The following is a 21257-nucleotide window of genomic DNA, read 5'->3' as shown; positions in this document are numbered from 1 at the left end:
TGTACCTCGAAAAACCCCTAGCAGAGGCTTGTTCATCCTGATTTCTGAAAATTAAAATTAATATTGGGGGAGATTCCATAGCAGCTGAAATTGGGATGTCTGAGAATTCTGAGGGAAATGGAAACGGAATTGTCACCATATACATCCCATGTTCAGAACAGAAACCAATCAAATGACTGTGATCAGTATTCACTGTTGTTGTTGTTGCTTTCAGTCTTCAAGCAACACAACATTGATTGCTTCCCCGCCCCCAATTTGACTGTGTTTCCTTTGCATTGAAATGAAAAGGGTAAAATAACCTAATGGCAATGTAATTTGCATGATTACCTAATGATTACCTTACCCAGGTGGCGCTGTGAGTTAAACCACAGAGTCTAGGGCTTGCTGATCAGAAGGTCGGTGGTTTGAATCCCTGCAACGGGGTGAGCTCCCGTTGCTCGGTTCCAGCTCCTGCCCACCTAGCAGTTCGAAAGCACGTCAAAGTGCAAGTAGATAAATAGGAACCGCTACAGCGGGAAGGTAAACGGCGTTTCCGTGCACTGCTCTGGTTCGCCAGAAGCAGCTTTGTCATGCTGGCCACATGACCTGGAAGCTGTCTGCGGACAAACGCCGGCTCCCTCGGCCTATAGAGCGAGATGAGCGCCGCAACCCCAGAGTTGGACACGACTGGACCTGATGGTCAGGGGCCCCTTACCCTTAACCTTTACCTAATGAAATAGGTAAGTTGCATGTTGTCTATAGCGGACAGCAATCCGAAAAAAGGGATTAGAGGCCTCCCAACACCTCTCAGCACCCTTAACGAACTAAAGTTCCCATGATTATTTGGGGGAAGCCAGGACTTTTTAAAGTGGTATCATAGTGCTTTGAATGTGGAATAATGGTATTGTAGAGTTGGAAGGGACCCTGGGGTCATCTAGTACATTCCCCTGCCAATGCAGTAATCTCAGCTAAAGCATCCATGGCAGATGGCCATCCAATCTCTGCTTAAAAACCTCAAAGCCAGGAGAGTCCACAACCTCCTGAAGGAGCCCGTTCCACCATTGAACAGCTCTTCACTGTAAGAAAGTTCTTAATGATGTTTAGTCGGAATCTCCTTTCTTGTAACTTGAATCCATTGGTTCAAGTCCTCCCCTCCAGAGCAGGAGAAAACAAGCTTGCTCCAACTTCCTCGTGACAACCCTTTGTATATTTGAAGATGACTATCATATCTCCTCTCAGTCTCTTCCAGGCTGGGCATACACAATTCATAAGGCTTGGTTTCCAGATCAGGTGGGCCATGTGAGCCACCTTGAGCTTCTTGGAAGAATGGTGGAGGTACAAATGAAATAATAAAAACGACAAATTAATAACATATGGTGTGCATATGGCCTGGCTTGCCTCCTATGTTACAAAGGCTTATGAGGCATTTAGTGCCACTGGTCTCATGCTGTGGAACGTTCATCCAGCAGAGATGCAACAGGCACCCTCACGATCTGACTTTCAGCCGTTTCTCGAAGACCTTTTTTTTTTATGCTGACAGGCGTGGATATTGTGCTGCACTGCTTTTAATGCTGTTTAAACATGTTATATATATATATATATATATATATATATATATATATATATATATATATATATATATTGCTGTCCACTACCCTGATATATGGGAGAGCGCAGTGTGTCAATACTGTTATTGTGGCCCATCAAGAAAATTTCCACTTATGGGATTCATGACACCAGTTTACTGCCAATGTCTTAAAGCAGAGATTGAGAACCCCCAGGTTAGTACCCCAGTTTGGGGTACTAACCTGGAACAACTGCACTTGTTTCCTCGGTGCAGCTCCTCTGGCAGAAACAGATGAAAAAGGAGGAGGCTCTAGAAAGAAAAGATTTACAGTGGTACCTCTACTTACAAATAACTCTACTTACGAATTTTTCTACTTACAAACGGAGCTCCGGCCGCCATCTTGGATGCTGTTTAGATAGGATTTTTTCTACTTACGAATTTTTAGATAGGGTTGCTTCGACTTACGAATTTTTTCTCCCAATGCATTCCTATGGGATTCGACTTACAATTTTTTTCGACTTACAAATGTGTGTTCGGAACGCATTAAATTCGTAAGTAGAGGTACCACTGTATCAGGGCCACGTACAGCATAGATGCCTTCGACCATTTTTATTTATTTATTTATTAATTTTTAAATCACATCTCAAGCATCAGGCCATTAGGCGCAGCAGTGTTTGGAGGTTTCATTCTAGGGATATGGCTGCGGGCTTTGTTCCCTGCTAACAATCCATTCCGAATGTTTCTGATCATAATTGGCTGTGCATATTTCGGCCTCTGAATATTGATCTGTATGCCGCGGTGTTCCTCGTTGGTGCGCCATATTTCAGGCCGATGCGAGGAAATGGCTCTTGCACGCATTCGTTTCCATCAAGAAGACCGAGAGGAACAGCTGCCTGTTTACCTCCCCCTCTATTGATCCGTTGCCAGTAACTTCTCCTGGAGTTTTGCCTGGGGATCGATAATAGGATACAGATCGTTCTGCGAATCCTATAAGTTTATTAAGCGGGGGAAATCATCAATATTGCATCGCTAACCTTCCAACATTTAGCTTTGAAGGGCTGTCTCTTTCAGGGCTGGCTTGTAAGCTCCGCGCTTTATCATCCTTGGCAGCGTGGGTTTCCAAAATAAAGCGGCTTTTATTTTGCTAATATTTAAAGAGCGCAATGCAGCTCATTTTAATAATGCATTCATTTCAGGCGCGTGCGACTCTGTTAATGAAGCCACCTGGAAGAGGGGGGGGGAACCTGTAAATCTGCGACAGCCGCAATATCCTCACGCAATTTCTTGTGTTCCAGTCTATTGTGGGAAAGGTCAAGTAGTTTCCTGAGAGAGAGTGGATTTGCAAATTGTGTCAGAGGAGCTGTTTTCTTTGAAAGATTATCCATTTCCCTTTTTAAAAAATGGTTAAGTATAACAAAGGAGTTGCCGCTTGTGTCCTGAATAATGGGGTTTGCAGTTGTAAATGGGTTTCTCGCTGGAGAAAAGAAGCAGCTCGGTGTCAGGGGTGGGGTTTTGTGTGTGAGAGAGAGGGAGAGAGCCTGCGTAAGAGAGAGCAGGGAAAAGGAAACAAAGGAGCAGAGAACATAGGTGGAATGGATGGTGGGAAAGAATCGCCTTGAGCTGTAGGATAGTTTCCCCCCAACTGGTGCTCTCCAAATGTTGTTGGACTCAATAATAATAATAATAATAATAATAATAATAATTTATTTATACCTGGCCCATCTGGCTGGGTTTCCCCAGCCACTCTGGGAGGCTCCCAACAGAATATTAGTAATAATAATAAAAAGTGTTAAAACATCAGACATTAAAAACTAAACAGGGCTCCCTTCAGATGTCTTTTAAAAGTCAGATAGTTGTTTATTTCCTTGACATCTGGTGGGAGGGTGTTCCACCGAGAAGGCCCTCTACCTGGTTCCCTGTGACCTCACTTCTCGCAGTGAGGGAACCGCCAGAAGGCCCTCGGAGCTGGGCCTCAGTGTCTGGGCTGAAGGATGGGGGTGGAGACGCTCCTTCAGGTATACTGGACCGAGGCCGTGTAGGGCGTTAAAGGTCAGCACCAACACTTTGAATTGTGCTCGGAAACGTAATGGGAGCCAATGTAGGTCTTTCAGGACTGGTGTTATGTGGTCTCGGCGGCCACTCCCAGTCTAGCTGTCACATTCTGGATTAGATGTAATTTCCGGGTCACCTTCAAAGGTAGCCCCACTCCAACTAGCATCAGCCCCAGGAAACATGACCAGTAGTCAGGGATGATGGGAGTGGGCATCCAACTCCTACTTTAGGGGATGGTAGCGGATTGTCTAGGACAATATGCTACAAAATAACATAATAATACCCTTTTGGATCAGGCCAGTGGCCCATCTTGTCCAGCATCCTGTTCTCACAGTGGCCAACCAGATACCTATGGGAAGCTGGTTATCTCCCGCTCTGGTTATCTCCCGCTTGGACTACTGCAATGCACTCTACGTGGGGCTACCTTTGAAGGTGACCCAGAAACTGCAACAAATCCAGAATGCGGCAGCTGGACTAATGACTGGGAGCGCCTGCCGGGACCATGTAACACTGGTCCTGAGAGATCTACACTGGCTCCCAGTACGTTTCCGAGCACAATTCAAAGTGTTGGTACTGACCTTTAAAGCCCTAAACGGCCTCGGTCCTGTATATCTGAAGGAGCGTCTCCACCCCCATCATTCAGCCCGGACACTGAGATCCAGCACCGAGGGCCTTCTGGGGGTTCCCTCATTGCGAGAAGTGAGGTTACAGGGAACCAGACAGATGGCCTTCTCGGAACGCCCTCCCAGCAGATGTCAAGGCAATAAGCAACTATTTCACTTTTAGAAGACAACTGAAGGCGGCCCTGTTTAGGGAAGTTTTTAATGTTTGATGCTGTACAGTTTTTAATATTTGGTTGGAGGCCGCACCAGAGTGGCAGGAGAAACCCAGCCAGATGGGCGGGGTATAATTTATTATTATTATTATTATTATTATTATTATTATTATTATTATTATTATTATTAATGACAGGAGCGAGCCAGCCATAAATGACACCAAGCAAGTTGGAGTTTCCCCTTTACTAGCAAAAATAGGAGCTGCACAGAAGAGCCAGGCCTAATGAGCACTGCAACTCATCTCTAGCAGGTCTTGCCCCCATGAAGCCGTTGCTGAGACTGAAGGTCCCTGGTTCCCCACAGCTGCCCAAGACCCCTCCTATGCAAGGGTTTCCCCAAGCAATCTGCACCTGCGTGAAGCTAACTTCTCCTCTCCCCTCTTCATGCCTCTCCTGGTTCTGGAGACCAATGGGGAGGGAAGCTTGTTGCAGCAGGAGCGGGAGACACCTGCAATTCTTCAGCAGCCAGACTCATCTCTGCCTCTTGGCCTCTATCCTCTCCTGCGTCTGCCACAGACTCTCCCTGCACACTATAAGCTTCCAACACCTCCTAGTCTTCTCCCTCTGATCACTCACGGTCATCCCACCACCAATTCTCGGGCTTCGAGCTTTCTTCCCTTGAGGGTTCCCCAGCTGGTTCCTCTGTGTCCAACCAGTCTGGGACATCTAGTAGCCATTGATAGGCCTCTCTTCCATGAATTCATATCATGTTCCCTGAAGGCCATCTGTGTTTGTGGGAGGCAGGATGTAATTTTGTTGTTGTTGTTTAGTCGTGTCCAACTCTTCGTGACCCCATGGACCAGGGCACGCCAGGCACTCCTGTCTTCCACTGCCTCCCGCAGTTTGGTCAAACTCATGTTCGTAGCTTCGAGGACACTGTCCAACCATCTCGTCCTCTGTAGTCCCCTTCTCCTTGTGCCCTCAATCTTTCCCAACATCAGGGTCTTGTCCAGGGAGTCTTCTCTTCTCATGAGGTGGCCAAAGTATTGGAGCCTCAGCTTCACGATCTGTCCTTCCAGGGCTGATTTCCTTCAGAATGGATAGGTTTGATCTTCTTGAAGTCCATGGGACTCTCAAGAGTCTCCTCCAGCACCATAATTCAAAAGCATCAATTCTTCGGCGATCAGCCTTCTTTCTGGTCCAGCTCTCACTTCCATACATCACTACTGGGTGTAATTTTAACATATGATATTGCTGCAGCAAATTACTTCCTGCCACTCACTCGTTCATCCAGTAGCTATCGCTCTTCCTGATAAAAGTCCATTAAAGTGGGGTGGTTTGGGGGGTCTTCGTGGCTCTACTGCGTTGTGAGCTGTTCCTTGTGGAAGTGAGGTGCCCAAGTGCTTCTGCGATTTTTATCTCGCTGAGCTTTTGCGTCTACAATTTATGGTTTTCTGTGGCTCTGCCTTGCCAAAAGCACGAAAGAAAGAAACAAAGAACCCTGAATGTACAAGTTTAAACCTTTCAATTTGAAATGTATTACTCTTTTATAGTCAAATATCTGCAAGGCATAAAATACACAAATTGAAATGCCACTCTTAGACGTAGCTGAGAGTCTAAAGCTTTCTGTGGCCAAGGGCTACTTCTTTGGCTCTGCTGCTGACAGAGAACAGATTTTTATCTCTTAAATGCCATTTTCCATCAGCGCTGGCCCCTTTGGCTCTTTTCCCTTTTAACATTGTTATTATTTTGATTTGCCCTGCTTTGCCCAGAGAATGACCTTCCTCTTTCCTTTCTGAATTGAGAATCAATTGGGCCGCTATGCTTAAGCACACTGTGGCTCTGCAGAGCCCCTGTGCAGTTTGGGAGGAGCTATGTTTGCTGTGGGGTATTTTAGCATGCAGCGAGGCCTCAATAATGTCAGAATGAGGCAGAATGAATCAGTCTTTTTGCCACAACTTGCCAGTCTCGCATGCATTTATTTCTGAGACCCTCTCATTTCTGCATTAATTTGCTGCTGTGTGAAAGCTCGTGTATAAACTAACGTTTAAATATTTATTTATCTATTATTATTATTATTATTATTATTATTATTATTATTATTATTATTATTATTGAGTTTGGAGGGACCCTTCTCTCATCGCAGGTGACTCAAGGTGCCTTTGCAAAAACAAAACAACAGACTCAGAAGCAGAACCTGTGCATTCATTAAAACCAAGGGGGGAAATTACATCATGAGCATTCACCCCTCGCCCACCCCTGCCCCTTTCCGACCCTGCTTCACACATGTTTTCACCTGGCTGGAATGTTTCCTTCAACTCTGATCATGCCTCTTGCTTCCCTTGATGGCAAATGGAGAGAAATGTGTGGAGAAACAAACCTGCTGAACAAAGGTGACATTTTATATCCATTGCCCCACATCCATTTTTTTTAATTTTATTTTTTTTGCCTCAGGCCCTGCACATCATTGCCATGTGGCCCCCAGAAGCTTGCCCCAAAGGAACATGGCCCTTTGGGCTGAAGCATTTCCCCTCCCCCTGGTCTATAATGAGGCAGAGCGGAGGGTTATAGATCCTGCAATCCTCCATTTTACACCTCATTCTTACACCTGAATAATATAAGCGTCTTTTGATGCCCATTTTAGCTTTCACAGTATAGTATCAACTAGCTAAACGTTTCACCATTACTATAAAAGGCCCCTTTTTAATATATTTCTGGTAGGCATGATAGCATAATGTGACCTTTAATTTAACAGCCAAAGGCTTTTTTTATCACCTCCTTGTTGCTTTTTTATCTTCTCTTGCTTCTCCCTGATATAACACAGCAGTCTCTCCATCTAAGTCACTCGATGCTGCGTGGAGGCTGCTCCCTTATTACTAAGGGAGTAAGATTGAGTTGGAGAAGGATACTTTTACCTTTAATTATTGATTGCAGCCGCGGAAAAGGCTCTGAATCAAAACAAGACAAATGGAGGCAATAAAGAGGAGGAGAACCCTGAAGACAGGCACAGGAAAACGCCCACCCCAAACTTGAAGAGGGGGTACAGGAGAGAGGCTGTTGCTCCCAGTGTGCAGATTTGGAGAGCAAGTGGCCTCTTTGTTTTGCAAAGCACCTTCGTGAGGAGGGAGCTTGCACCGCAGGAAGGGAAAGAGGGTTCCCTTTTCTCGGTGGTCGCTGTTCCTCTGAGATCTATCGCCACCTCAGTTATCAATTATCAGTTTGCTTTCAGGAGGCCACCAAAGGGGATGGCTTCAGAAGAATACCGTATTTTTTTCTGCCTATAAGACACCCCCATGTATAAGATGCCCCCTATTTTGGGAGACTCCGATTTAAGAAAATGGGAGGAGATGGCCGCCGTGTATAAGACGCCCCCAAATTTTGGGCATTTTTTTTAGGAACAAAACCTAGTCTTATACACGGAAAAAGTAACAAATTGACAAATTAACGGATGGCCATGAGCCCCAATGGATGGTATTCATGCTCCTGAATACCACTTGTTGGAAACCACAGGAGGGGAGAGTGCTCTTGTGCTCAGGTCCTGCTTGTGAGTTTTCCACAAGCACCTGGTTGGCCACTGTGAGAATGGGATGCTAGCCTATGTGGGCCATTGGTCTGATCCAGCAGACTCTTCTTGCGTTCTTATGATCTAGAACGAACCCTGCATGGGAGCAGAGTTTCAAGGAAGGGTCTGCAGCTCACGGGTAGAGCGTGTGCAGAAGGTCCCAGGTTCAATTTTGGGTGTCTCCAAAGAGGGCTGGAGAAGACTGCTGCCTGGAACCCTGGAGAACCCCTGGCAGTCAATGCAGGCAATACTGGTAACTCACAATTTACGTGAAATTTACACTCATGAATGAATGAGTAAGAGAGAAAGTAAGAAAGACAGAAAGTGGGTGGGCATCTGGGGAAATGGCAATCTCACCTGCTATTGAACCCAATATGTAAGAGCTGTTCTACACCAGAACGGACGCCTCGGAAGGTGATAGACACTCCTTCATTGGAGGTTTTTAAGCAGAGGTCAGGTGGCCATATGCCATTGATGTTTTAGTTGATATTCCTGCATTGCAAGGGGTTGGACCAAAGGGCCCTTGGGCTGTTTACTAATTCTATGATGGCCAGAGTATACCCTCTCTCCTCGAAACAACTTTATAAGCAGGGTATAGCATCCTCAGGACAGAATGAGACAGACACACATGGCAGCAAATATGTGAGTGTGGCAGATGAAGCCTCCTCCTCCGGCCACTCCTCCTGGGCCCCGCCACCCTTCCCATCCCTCCTCATTGATGCCCTGGTGCTTGCGTTGCTTGGTGCTAGCCTGGGCTGGCAAGCGCAGACAGTCCTATTGACAAAGGGCCTTGACCTAGCTTGCAGGGAGAGAGGCAGCCACCCAGGCCATCATGCCTTCCTTTGCTGGTGTGCCACAGGCTGGTTTGCATTGCAGTGTTTGTCTGAGGGAGTGGCAAGCAGGTGCCAGGCAAAAAGATGGCGGGGAAGGACTATGTGTTGTGCGGCCACTCTTGTGCCTCCTAAGCTGGTCTGTGCCCTCAACTGCAGCAGAGGGCGCCATCCTATCACATGGGTGAACATGGTCTCAATGTATTTCATATGTGCATAACAAAGATAAGGAGCTCTAACCTCTGACATACTACATTTCCTTTTTAGTTTGACTCGCTAGTTTTGGCCAGATCTGCAATTTCAGAATGCTAACACACTTTCTTGCTTTATTTTACTAATGTCTTATGTGACTGGGGTGTGTGTGTGTGTGTTTGTGTGTTTGCACATTGCAAAAAGTTTTCCTAAATAAATGGGGGTACATCATTTTACCCTGTGGATCGTAGAACGAAATATGTCAAGTCGGCCCTGCATCCGGACTTCATTGTGGGACAATAGATATTCACACGCCACAAGCCACTGTCATTGCTAACACCTTCCATTCCCTTTCAAAAAACAGTTGTCTCTCTATGGGGGAGATAAGATGTAACAGAAAGCTGTCCAAAGGCAACACAGGATTGGTAGTAGTATTCACAACAATGCAAACTGAGACAGAAAAATAGGTGTTGGGGGCGGGGGGACTATTAAGATGGTCCTCTCGCAGAGACTAATTGATCCAAATGGCTTTCAGAAGGCTCTGGGGAGTTTTTTTTTTTCAGTTTCCATGCTCTTCAGTCAAAGCCCTGGTCAATCTCTGTAGTGTAGAGTTGACCCAGACTGGCCCAATGACACCTGAACATCCTCCTCCAACTGGCAATGTTTAGAAAGCTCTGTGGTATGCCCTTGGAGCTCAGAGCAATGAAGGTACATGACTTGAGCACAGCTGAAGATAAACTCCCAACAAATGTAAGTGAACACTGGTACATGCGCACTTGCGCAGGCTCAAGCCCATCCAGTGAAGGTGGCAAATAAATAAAACTTACTTCTCCACCTTCATTGCATCCTCGGGTTGCTGTCCTGCAGAGCTATTTAGCTAAAAGTTTGCTAACAAGATTTGGACTTCATCATTGGTGCTAATGATCCTGGTGAGATGTCTGGAGTGATGTCTTCTCTGATGTTGTTGGATGGAGTTCAGCTGCTGCAGTTTGAGGACCAGGCAAGGTACTTGGTCAGGTTCACGCAACCCCTTGTACCCTTGCCCCTCTTGGCTTCTAAAATCTGGCAGAGGGGGGGTATCTGGATGATCCAGGGAGGAAACTAATGCTTCTCTTCAAGGAATGGTCCCAGGTTGCCTGAAGGAAGTGATTCCCTTTCTGGCCAAAGTTCTTGAGAGGGTGTTTTCCCACCAGACCCATTTCTTGGAGGAGACAGCTTTTGAAGATCCATTTCAACTGGGATTCAGGTGTGGTTTTGATATGGACCTGTGTGAGGAGAGAAATAGAGGAGTGTGACTCCATTGACCCTCCTTGATATCTTGACAGCTTTTGATACCATCCGTCATGGTATACTTCTGGGGAGACTGTCTGAGTTGGGTATTGGGGGCACAACGTTTCAGTAGTTTCATTCCTGCTTGGATACCCAGGTCCAGAAGGTGGTTCTTAGACTGCCTTGCTCAGCCTCATGGGGTCTCTAGTGTGGGGTCCCACAGTTCTGTCTCCCAGGCTGATGAACCTCTACATGAAACAGTTGAGTGGGGTCATATGGAGTTTTGGTGTGCATTGTTATTAGTACGCTGATGGCCCGCAGCTCTATTTCTCCTTCTAATCTTCTGCAGGTGAGGCTTCTGTTCCCATGCTCTGAGCTTCATAAAGTCAGGATATATGCAGGAAGGATAGCTATAGCACAGGAGGTTTCTCTAATGGAAGTGACTCCACCTTCCTCTGATCTGGCTTGTGCCACAAGGATGCCCCTTGATTCCTAGATTTCTTCAGCTTTGCAAAGCACTCTGTTTTCGCAAACACAATAGAAGCAAATGCTGGCATACGCCAGTCATCCTTGTCAACAGGAGAGGAGAGAAGCTGAGAGGAGCAAGAGCTTCAGATGTGTTCTAAAGCCTAAGTGTGCACCAACTGCCAACAGAAGCATCTTATAGCAACAAACAGAATTCTTTTGCAACTTCCCTGTGGTTCGTCAGAAAAGTAGACACAAGATTTTGAAACTGCATGTAGGCTTGATGTGAAGAGTGTGGATTCTGGGGTTAAGGATGCTGTAGATCTCCAAGGGTTCAGACCAGGTGCTCTGTGGGTCGGAAACCAATTCCATAATACTTTTGTTCTCTACATAAGTGCCTGGGGACTTCTATTTCACTGTATCTGAAGAAGTGTGCATGCACACGAAAGCTCATACCAAAATAAAAACTTAGTTGGTCTTTAAGGTGCTACTGAAGGAATTTTTTTATTTGTAAACCAAGAAATCTTTAATAAAATATATATTTAAAAGAAGAAGAAGAAACCGATTCCATACTCTGTGCTCCATTGGGTTAGCTACTTTGGGGGAGGAACTGCATGGATCTCAATCCAAGATACCATGCGCACAGCAGAAAGGAAGAAACGCAGCACAACACATGCGGCAGGTGGTTCTAAAGTGTCAAAATCAGTACCCGTCCCTCAGTCTGAGCAGCTAACTGTTGAAGGAAATTGCTAGGGATTCCTGTGCCTGCTGGCCTCCTTCCTCTCTGTTTCTGGTCCTTGCTACCTCTCCATACGTGCTGACTGGACCTTGCCAAGAGTCAGGTATTCATGCCTGAACAGAATAACTCAAAAAGGGATACCTGACTGGAGCAGAGACTTTCTGGTGCATGGAAAGTTTGAAAAAAAGAGCATGGAGAGCTGGAGCACATTCCTTTGGCATCTTTTAATAAATAATAATAGTGAGTAATAATTCAACTGACTGGCACAATGGGCTGATGCCATGACCAACGCCCCGGGCTGGGATGAATGGATGCAAAGACAGGAGATGTGAAGACTCCCACTCTGGACGACGTCAATGTGCTTCACATGTGCGCTGGTGAAGGAAGAAGCACTCCATCGATTCAATCCCTCTGTGCATATTGGGCTGCATATCCAAGGGATGGATTATGCATATGGGTTTTTTTATTTAAAAAAATCTGTATGATTCTGTTCCCCCAAAGCTTTACCATTGGTATAATCTGCTGCAAGAACCTGAAAAAAAAAACACTGTGTTACAATCCTGACACAATTTCCTCTACACATACTCTTTTGAGAGATGAGTCAAAGTAATCAAAAATTATTATATGTGTGTGACCTTTACAAATCAACTGGCAATTTCTGCACTTTCCATTAGCTTTTTAGCTCCCAGTGGTGCAAGATTGCGGTAGACGGAATGAAATGTAATTTGCAGATTTTTCAAATCTTATAGGAAGCCACTGAAGTTCCTAAACTCCCACAAAGCATAGAGTTTTAGCAGGAATAGTTTTTGAAAGAGACCTTTAGAAGTAAATAAAACACCGATGATTAGATTCAGATTTACCGAAACCACACTGTGCTCCAAATCTATAAACTTTCAAAGTCAGGGGAAGGAATTTTGCATTTTTGCTTCTACAAGTCAGAAGGCCAGATCAAGAAATAGAACAACAGAATAAAGTGGTTTTTAACTGTGTATAATTTGCATGCGTATTTCCTAAACCATTTCGAATTTGATTAAGAGTGACCAGTGTGGGACTTCAGTGACAGAGAAGAATGGTTAGAGGTTGCATATCATGTTGAGACTAGACATGGGGAACAAAAGTTTTTACTAGGGCTGCCGGTCCTCTCTTTGGGGTTAGTTTTCCCAGGCCCTTGTCTTGCATCACATAAGGTTCAGAACTAGTAACCACTTCTGAAGAATACAGAAGCTGCTCCACATAATGAATGGTGACTGTATGTCTTGTGCCAGTTAATTCATGTTCTCTTCAGAGTCGCAAATGACTGGGGAAAAAGAGAGTTGGGGATGGAATAGTTAAAAATCTCCAGGAGCACAGAGTCTTTGACAGCTGAGTCAAAAGGTCTACATGGTAGAGAAGGGTTGAAAACAAGCTAATGTTGTCACCAGCTCCCCATTTTTTCATCAATGGCGCCATTTTGGAACAGCACTGCTTCTCCTGGTGGCCCATTGCTGGTAACCCACCCAAATCCCACTGGAAATGTTGCTACAATGCTGTCATGTGATTTCATTCCTAGGTAGTAGGAGATACAGAAGAACCACTGTCAGCATAGGCAAACATCCTAAAAAAAAACCTCCCAGAATGCTTCAGCTTGTTGCTCATCTGCAAATGAGGGGGCAAATATCAACTCAGCCATAACTGCTTTTTAAAACTGTCTGCCACATGACATTGCCTCCAGGAGCTTGTGTTCTCAGGAAGCTTCCACATTTGTTCCTGTGTGAACCAGGCATGCCATTTTTGTGTGTGTGCCAGAACATAAGAAGAGCCTGCTGGATCAGGCCAATGGCCCATTGAGTCCAGCATCTTCTCACATTGGCCAACCAGATGCTGTGTGAAAGCCACAAGGAGGATTTGAGCGCAAGAACAATTCTCCCCTCCTGTGGTTTCCAGCAACTGGTATTCGGGAGCGCTGCTGCCTCCGACCATTTTAAGAGCATTTTGAAAGAAGTGTTCTCATTTCTCACCTATCATTAATGTAAAGCAGAGACTCAAACTGCATATTCAATTTGTGGAGGAATAAGCATCATTGACCGGCTTGCTGGTGGCATCCATGACCACCCCTCTCTCGTATCCTCAGTGTCACCAAACCTCTGGCTTAATCTTCTCTGCAAAACATAAAGCATAAAACAGGCTGACACAGATTCGGTGACCTCAAGTGGTTTGTGTATCACAGCTTATAAAGTAATGGGCATGTTTATAATCTCTGTGCACTTCAACGACCCCATTCTAAAGAGTGAAGGTTAATTCCCTCTGAAATCAGCACGACTTAACAACTCTCTTGTCCCTTTGATTTCAGTCTGACTTAACCATGCAATCCTATGTAAGTGCCATTGTTTTCAGTGGGGCTTAATCCTGGATACAGGATTAAGGATACAGGATCCTTAATCCTGTACGTGTGAATAGGGTTTGCAGTCTTGGCCTCAATCAAACGTATTTCTGAGTAGATACACATTAGGTTGTGTGGTTCATTGTGACCAAACTTTTCGGTATCAAGATTTCTAGATACATTTAAACCATCATTTCTGGTGTTACTTTTGTCAAAGCCTTGGTGATCTGTGAGGGAACTGATTCTTTACATTCCAGAATGATATCCAAGCAGTTAATAACCTGATGTGTTCTTGTCTTGTTTTCCTTTTGCTACCTGTTCAGTATATTTGAAGCCTTTGGGATTAATTGATTTGGAAGCTAGAGAATTTTAAAAATGTATTTTTTCCTGACTAGGATATAAATTATGTCAGATCGCTTTCTAGATCTCAGACGTAAGTGTGTCCTTGACGATGGTTAAGCGTTGTAATGTTCTTCTTCTTTAAATGACTAACCCGGAGTAAGAGGTTGGAGCAAGAGGTATTTTGCAAAATTAAACCTGTTTCACCTGAACCTGTTTTAACTAGTTAATAAGAAACATCAAAACCAACAAAACAAAAAAGACAAAACCCTGAGGTCAATGAACATTTTTTTTTGTAACGCTAGTGTTTGATGTTTAAATTTGTTTTTTTGGGGTCTGTCTATAACTTAAGTTTTAATAACCTAGCTCAAATGCAGATTTCTAATTTTCAATTAACATAGGAATAATTTTGTTTGCTAAAATAAAATAAATGAATGAATGACGAGTCTGAACCATGAAATGTTCTAGGTAGAGCTTTTTAAAACATTCCAAATTTTTTCCAAAAAAATAATAATGTGGCAACTGTATAGCTCAAGCTTTAAGTATTAACTTTTAACCTTTGACCTTACAGATTTTAACCAATGAAATGTCTCTTTAAACTTTAAAGGAAACAATGATAACGAGCGCCTGGCGATTGCTAGACAGCGAATTCCATATCGGCTTGGTCGAGTAGTTGATGAATGGCTACTCGACAAAGGTAAAAACATTGATTAAAACTTCAAATAAAAAATAATTTGAACATAACCGAGTAGTGCTTCATTGTAACACCAATAAACATAAAACAATAAATTTTCAGTAAAACTAAATTAAAAACAAATTTTAAACAGTAAACTGTAGAGTAAATATTTGCATACCGTGTATATAATAATTTCTATATACATTTTAGTGGTATCGCCTGTTTAATAATCTTACCCTGTTAACTTAAGGTTAAAGGGACTGTTAAATATAATCCACTAACTCAATCTATGAAGGTACTCATAGCAAGCATTAACCAAAACTGATAAATCATTCATAGATTATATTACGTGTTCCATCATCTAAATTATTAACTAAATATATTTATATTTATATATATTTATATATATATATATGTATGTATCTGTATGTAGTTATGAGATCTTCATTACGGTCCTGAAAGAAACAAAGCAAAAAAAAAAATCATTGTTTAAACTGTAGGTGATATTAAATAGTGGGCAATATGATTGCCAAATGAGATGAAGTCCCTTTAACGTTGGCTACATTCAAAGGGGATTTTGAAACAAACACTAATTAAAAGAGCTTAAAGTTGTGTGCATGCTTTTATTATGAGCAGAAACCAATCTGCAAAACAGAATATTATGTTTATGAATAACAATAATAATAATAATGAGCTTGTATTGGTGAGGATTTCTGTTTTCAATAGCAATGTGACATGACTCTTCATTGATATATGTTTCATTCCTCGAACTTACTTTTTACATCCAGAACGTTTTGTTTCTTTTAATTTTCTTGCTTTTTCTTTTATTCAGTAGCCTTGCTGAAAGACAATCAGACATCTCTCTCTCTCTTTCTTTAGCATTTTTTGTTTGTTTCTGAAATGCTCAGTATACAGTATGTATCTCATGCCTCTTCAGTGTGTGTGTGTGTGTGTGTGTGATAGGAAATTTCATGTATAGTGGTACCTCGCAAGATGAATGCCCTGCAAGATGAATTTTTCACAAGACGAATGCATTTTGCGATCTGATGGTGATCTGATGGTGACTCGCAAGACGAATTCGTTTCGCGAAAAATTCATCTTGCGAATCACGGTTTCCCATAGGAATGCATTGAAATTTAATTAATGTGTTCCTATGGGCAAAAAAAGAAATTTCAATGCATTCCTATGGGAAACTGCGATTCGCAAGACGAATTTTTCGCAAAACAAATTGACTCGTGGAACAAATTAAATTCGTCTTGCGAGGCACCAGTGTATGAATTTACAGGGAAATTCAGGAGCAGATAGCCTTACAAATGAATAGGATAGATATGTTAATGCTTGTATTTAATGATATATATTTTTAACGTTAGGATTCATTAAACAAAGTAACGGCATTTGCATGTAACACTAAACTGTGGCTTAGTGTCACATGGATGAGCCCTCACAAGCCCAATAAAGGCATCAGGTTTACAAACTTTGCCCACCACTTCTTGCATGGATGGAAAGCTAGGCTTTTTCTATGTTTACTTTCTCTCTTAGGGAACCTTGTCTTGGCGTTACATACAAACTAGGGATCCTTATGTCAAACAGACTGGTCCGTTTGTAAACAGGCCAACTCCAAACCATTGCTTATGGTCCCAGCTTGTTTGAGGAACCGTTGTTTGCTTTAAACGAGGATTCCTGATTTCTACATAATGCAAAGTGGAGGTTCTTTGAAAGCAAAACTAAACTCAGAAAAACTCGCCCTCTTTTGTTGTGCGCGGAAAGGAGGGGCGTGGAAGGGGAAAGGCGTGAACCTGATGCTTCACTTGGAACTTGTGCTGGGTGGTCCACATAGCACTAAACTATGATTTAGCATTGTGTGTGACCTGGAATATTGGCATATTTACATATTACGTAGATCTACGTAGAGGAATGCTTGTGTGAGAGAAATGTTATACATAAGTATTTGCAGTCCTTGCAATCCTGCATGTTTTGCCTGATAGAACTGGCAATCAGAAATCTGACCTACAAATACACACACACACACACACACACACACACACACACACACCCCTCTAAAGTTTGGACCAAAATAATAATGATCATGATAAAAAAGAATGGGTGAGGAAATAATCTGTAGCAAATAGATGAAAAAAAATTCCCAATTGGCCTTTCAAGCGAAAAGCAAACCCAACGTAAATTTTAGAAATTACATACATAGATTGACAATTCTGCATTCCATGGGCACCTCATTAAAAAAAGCAATGAATTATGAGCAAAATTCCTTTCTTATAGTTTATTGCTCTCATCCTCCACCCCATAACAATCTGTTTAAAAAATCATCCTCTGTTTAAGAGTGTAGTGTTCGCAATCAACATTTTTTGCATGTATGTAATACTATCTTTGCAGGGCGTCAGCTCACAATCTTCAATAGCCAAGCGACAATAAAAATTGGAGGCAAGGAGCGGGGCCACCCATTTCAGGGGCAGCTTTCTGGACTCTACTACAACGGCTTGAAAGTCCTCAACATGGCCGCCGAGAGCGACACCAACATAGTGATAGAAGGGAACGTGAGACTCGTTGGTGAAGTGCCTTCCTCTATGACAACTGAGTCAACTGCCACTGCAATGCAGTCTGAGATGTCCACGTCGGTCATGGAAACCACCACCACTCTGGCGACAAGCACAGCTAGAAGAGGAAAGCCACCAACAAAAGAGCCCATTGGTCAGGTTAGTCAGCCATGATGGAATTTCTTGATGTTTGGGTTTTCTTTTCTTTTTACATTCCCCCCCCCCTGGAGTTTCTGCAAATGCCTGCTTTCACAGGTCAAACGCCTTTTGTGAAGATTTAAGGTGATGGTCATCAGGGCTATCCATAGATAGGGATAGCATAGGCCTTGGTATCTGCATCCTGTTTGACAGCACAGATACTGAAATGCGGGTTAGTCAACCATGGTGGAATGCCTACATGTTTGTAATGGTCTTTTATTTTTACGTGTTTCTGGATTTTCTGCAAGCACCTGCTTTTACAGGTAGAACAACTTTTTGGCATAGATAGGAGGTCTCAGTTGTATTGACCACAATGTCTTCATGCTGCACATACGGTGAATATGTGGATGCTATATGACCATGTGAATATGCAAGCAAATGTCTGAGTGGAGATACTTCTTTCCATATTGTGGGTTATACCAGCTGTATATAAGACCATGTAGAAAAAAGGTAATTCAGCTGATTTTCATCACCATGGCTATTATTCCACTGGCTTTTGGCTCACCAGTGATAGAGGAACCACAAATTGTATGTTACACAACATCTGTCCTAGAAGTAGACATATCAGCTGTGTTTCTCGATCATGGTGAACATAGTAGAACATAGTAGAGATAATTAGACAAACTTGACTAATTTAGCAAATGTTGGGCTGATTTGGAAATTAAGAGCCTATCTGGTCCTGTTAATTCTAACTGTGTTACAACCTGCTAGGCTAGCGGTTCATTCAGTCAACAACCGTCTCCAATCCGGTAGCCTTTTTCCATTGTTTCAGTCATGTGTCCTAACCAACCTAGTTATTTGAGATTGTCTGACTGGAGATTGTTCAAGATATGATGTCCATTGAAACAAATGCTTTACAATAAGATGCGGATTCTCAAACAGAGTTTAATGAGGTACAATGATGGCATTGACAGGGAGACTCTGGATACAAATGTCCATATCACCTCTTGGACCCTCTAAAGTGTTGGGGCCAGTTTTGAATGGGCTCAGTTCAGTACCATTCCACCTTGCCAGTGCCATTTCACCTTGTATAGGTAATCTGTTAGTATCCTCGGATGATCACTGTGATTAAATTTCAGTTTGCCACCAACAGACACATACAGAAACCCATCAACCCAAAGTTGCAGTGTGGCATGCTCCAACTCCAGCCAGTCATATGCTTTTTGAGGATACTCCCTTGCATTCCAGCCCACTAGTTCTTGTTGTGTGTGTATATATTTTCCCCCTTCACCAACAGACACTCAGCATTCTTTCTCCACTGAGTATCCTTGCTCCTCACTGGGCTGTTTGGGATTTCCTTAGGATTTTTTCATCTTAAATAACACCGTACTGCTGCCAACCTTGGAGTCTCCTCATGCCTCTGGTGTGAAATGGATGGTGTTGTTTTGACTATGCGTGGGCAAAACCCACATAGGAACGGATGCCCCCACAGATCCAAAGCATTTATACGCAACCACAGGAGTCCTAATGATCTATGCTCAGAAATGGAAAGAGAAAATGAAACCAACAAAGGAGGAGTGGCAGATGAAATTGATGGAATATATGCAATTTGCAAATCTAACTAGTAGAATAAGAGATCGGGAAGATGGTGTCTTTAAGAAAGAATGGAAAATGTTTGCAGAATATACAAAGAATTATGTTAAATACGTTAAAAACATTAGCAGGGTGGGAGTAAATTCAGCAGTTTCAGGTATTGTAAGCAGAAAAATAAAACATATGGAGTAATTGGAATATGCAGTTGTAAATGGATAAAGAAACAGAACCATGGAAGGCGGGAGAAGGAAGCTGATGATTATGAATGCCTGGTTTTATTGATTGAAATGCGAAAAATTGTAAAGAAAAAGTATAAAAAATATAGATATATAAAACAAAGCTCCATGGTCACATCCATACCATGCAGTTAATCTGTACTTTGTACTGGCAGTTGTAGCTGTGAGGAGTAAACTACAGTTCCAAGGTTCTTGGGGGGGTAGACAGGGCCGGCTCTAGGGGTAGTCTGGGTGGCGCGGGGGGCTGGGCGGAAACCATGCTGCACGCTGCGCCCGCCCACCAGCCGCGGCAAGAAACAGAGCGGGGCGGGGGCGCCGGAGCGATCTTCGCACCACGACGTGCTTGAGACAGCCCTGGGGGTAAAGAGACCATTTGCTTTGAATTTGTGGTGTGGGACTGACCAGTGACAGTCATTATATCCTGCAGGATTTGTGCCCCTGATCCTTTATTTTTCATTTATCTTGTTTTCATCACATTATTTGATTTATAGAGGCTGTTGCGCTCCTTCATTACCACATGAGCAATGGCATTTGCCAGCAAGCATCTCTTGTTAGACTTGTTAGACTCACTAGGCAAATTCAGATGTGTAAAACTGCTGAATCTCACTTTGGCTGTGAACTATTCCATCAGCATATTTAGGCACCACTTTATTGCTGTTGATAGTACAGTCGTACCTCAGAAGTCGAATGCCTTGGTACTCGAATGCTTTGGCTCTCGAACGCTGCAACCCCAGAAATGAGTGTTCCGGTTTGCGAATGTTCTTTTGAACCCGAACGTCTGATGTGGGTTCCACGGCATCCGATTGGCTGCAGGAGCTTCCTGCAGCCAATTGGAAGCCGAGCCTTCGTTTCTGAAAGTTTTGGAAGTCGAACGTTAGACTTCCGAGGTACAACTGTAGTAGTAGTAGTACAGCGGTACCTCGACTTACGAACGACTCAACAACCAAATTTTTCGACTTACGAATGGGGCAAATGGCCGCACGCTTACGAATTTCTCGACATCCAAACGGAAACTGCGGCGGTTTTAGATAGGGTTTTTTCGACTTACGAATTTTTAGATGGGGTTGCTTCGACTTACGAATTTTTCCATTTCCAATGCATTCCTATGGGAAATCGCGTTTCCAATAGCACTTTTCGACTTATGAATTTTTCAACCTACGAAGGTGCCTTCGGAACGGATTAAATTTGTAAGTCGAGGCACCACTGTAGTAGTAGTCCTGCCAACCTAGCAGTTTGAAAGCACCCCAGTGCATGTAGATAAATAGGTACTGCTGTGGCAGGAAGGTAAACGGTGTTTCCATGCGCTCTGGTTTCTGTTACGGTGTTCTGTTGTGCCAGAAGTGGTTTAGTCATGCCGGCCACATGACTCGGAAAGCTGTCTGTGGACAAACACTGGATCCCTCGGCCTGAAAGCAAAATGAGCGCTGCAACCCCATAACCGCCTTTGACTGGACTTAACCATCCAGGGGACCTTTACATACCTGCCAGGTTCCTGTGGGTGAAATAAGGGACGGACCGGAAGTAGCGGCCGGAAGTAGCGCTGCTGCCATTTTGGAACTGGGCGGAGCATGCTCAGAAGCGGCTTTTGATGCTGATTTGCCCAGTTCCAAAATGGCCACCACGCCAGAAGTTGCACTGCAGCCATTTTGGAACTGGGCAGAGCTGCATCAAAAGTCGCTTCTGAGCATGCTCCTCCCAGTTCCAAAATGGCCACCGTGCCAGAATAAACCGGGGGGAAACAAAAAAAATCCGTTTTTTCAGCTGGGAACAGCTAGAAAAACGGGGGTTTCCCGGAGAATACGGGAGACTTGGCAGCTATGGTCCTTTACCTTACCTTAGTAGTAGTAGTAGTAGTAATAAAGGGAGGCTGAGAGGAGGGTCTTGTTGTCTGGTCAGCCCAGGACCTCCAAACAGACTGCCCAGGCTTGTGCCCC

At 43.6% G+C, this 21257-nt stretch overlaps 1 protein-coding gene across 27 annotated transcripts in view; it reads left to right on the top strand.

The window, feature by feature from the left end:
- NRXN1 (neurexin 1) overlaps nucleotides 1–21257 on the top strand; it is a 947796-nt gene that overhangs the window by 817945 nt on the left and 108594 nt on the right. For 18 of the 27 annotated variants that reach the window (XM_060273115.1, XM_060273108.1, XM_060273105.1 and 15 more), the window contains 2 exons: nucleotides 14736–14825; nucleotides 17196–17515. In XM_060273115.1, coding sequence (XP_060129098.1) covers nucleotides 14736–14825; nucleotides 17196–17515 — 410 coding nt within the window. The remainder of the gene's footprint in view (nucleotides 1–14735; nucleotides 14826–17195; nucleotides 17516–21257) is intronic. The other 9 variants (XM_060273114.1, XM_060273113.1, XM_060273111.1 and 6 more) reach the window with 1 other exon arrangement.

The sequence above is a fragment of the Zootoca vivipara genome, chromosome 3 (assembly GCF_963506605.1).
Source record: "Zootoca vivipara chromosome 3, rZooViv1.1, whole genome shotgun sequence".
Lineage (NCBI taxonomy): Eukaryota > Metazoa > Chordata > Lepidosauria > Squamata > Lacertidae > Zootoca > Zootoca vivipara.
This window is presented reverse-complemented; position numbering and strand designations above follow the sequence as displayed.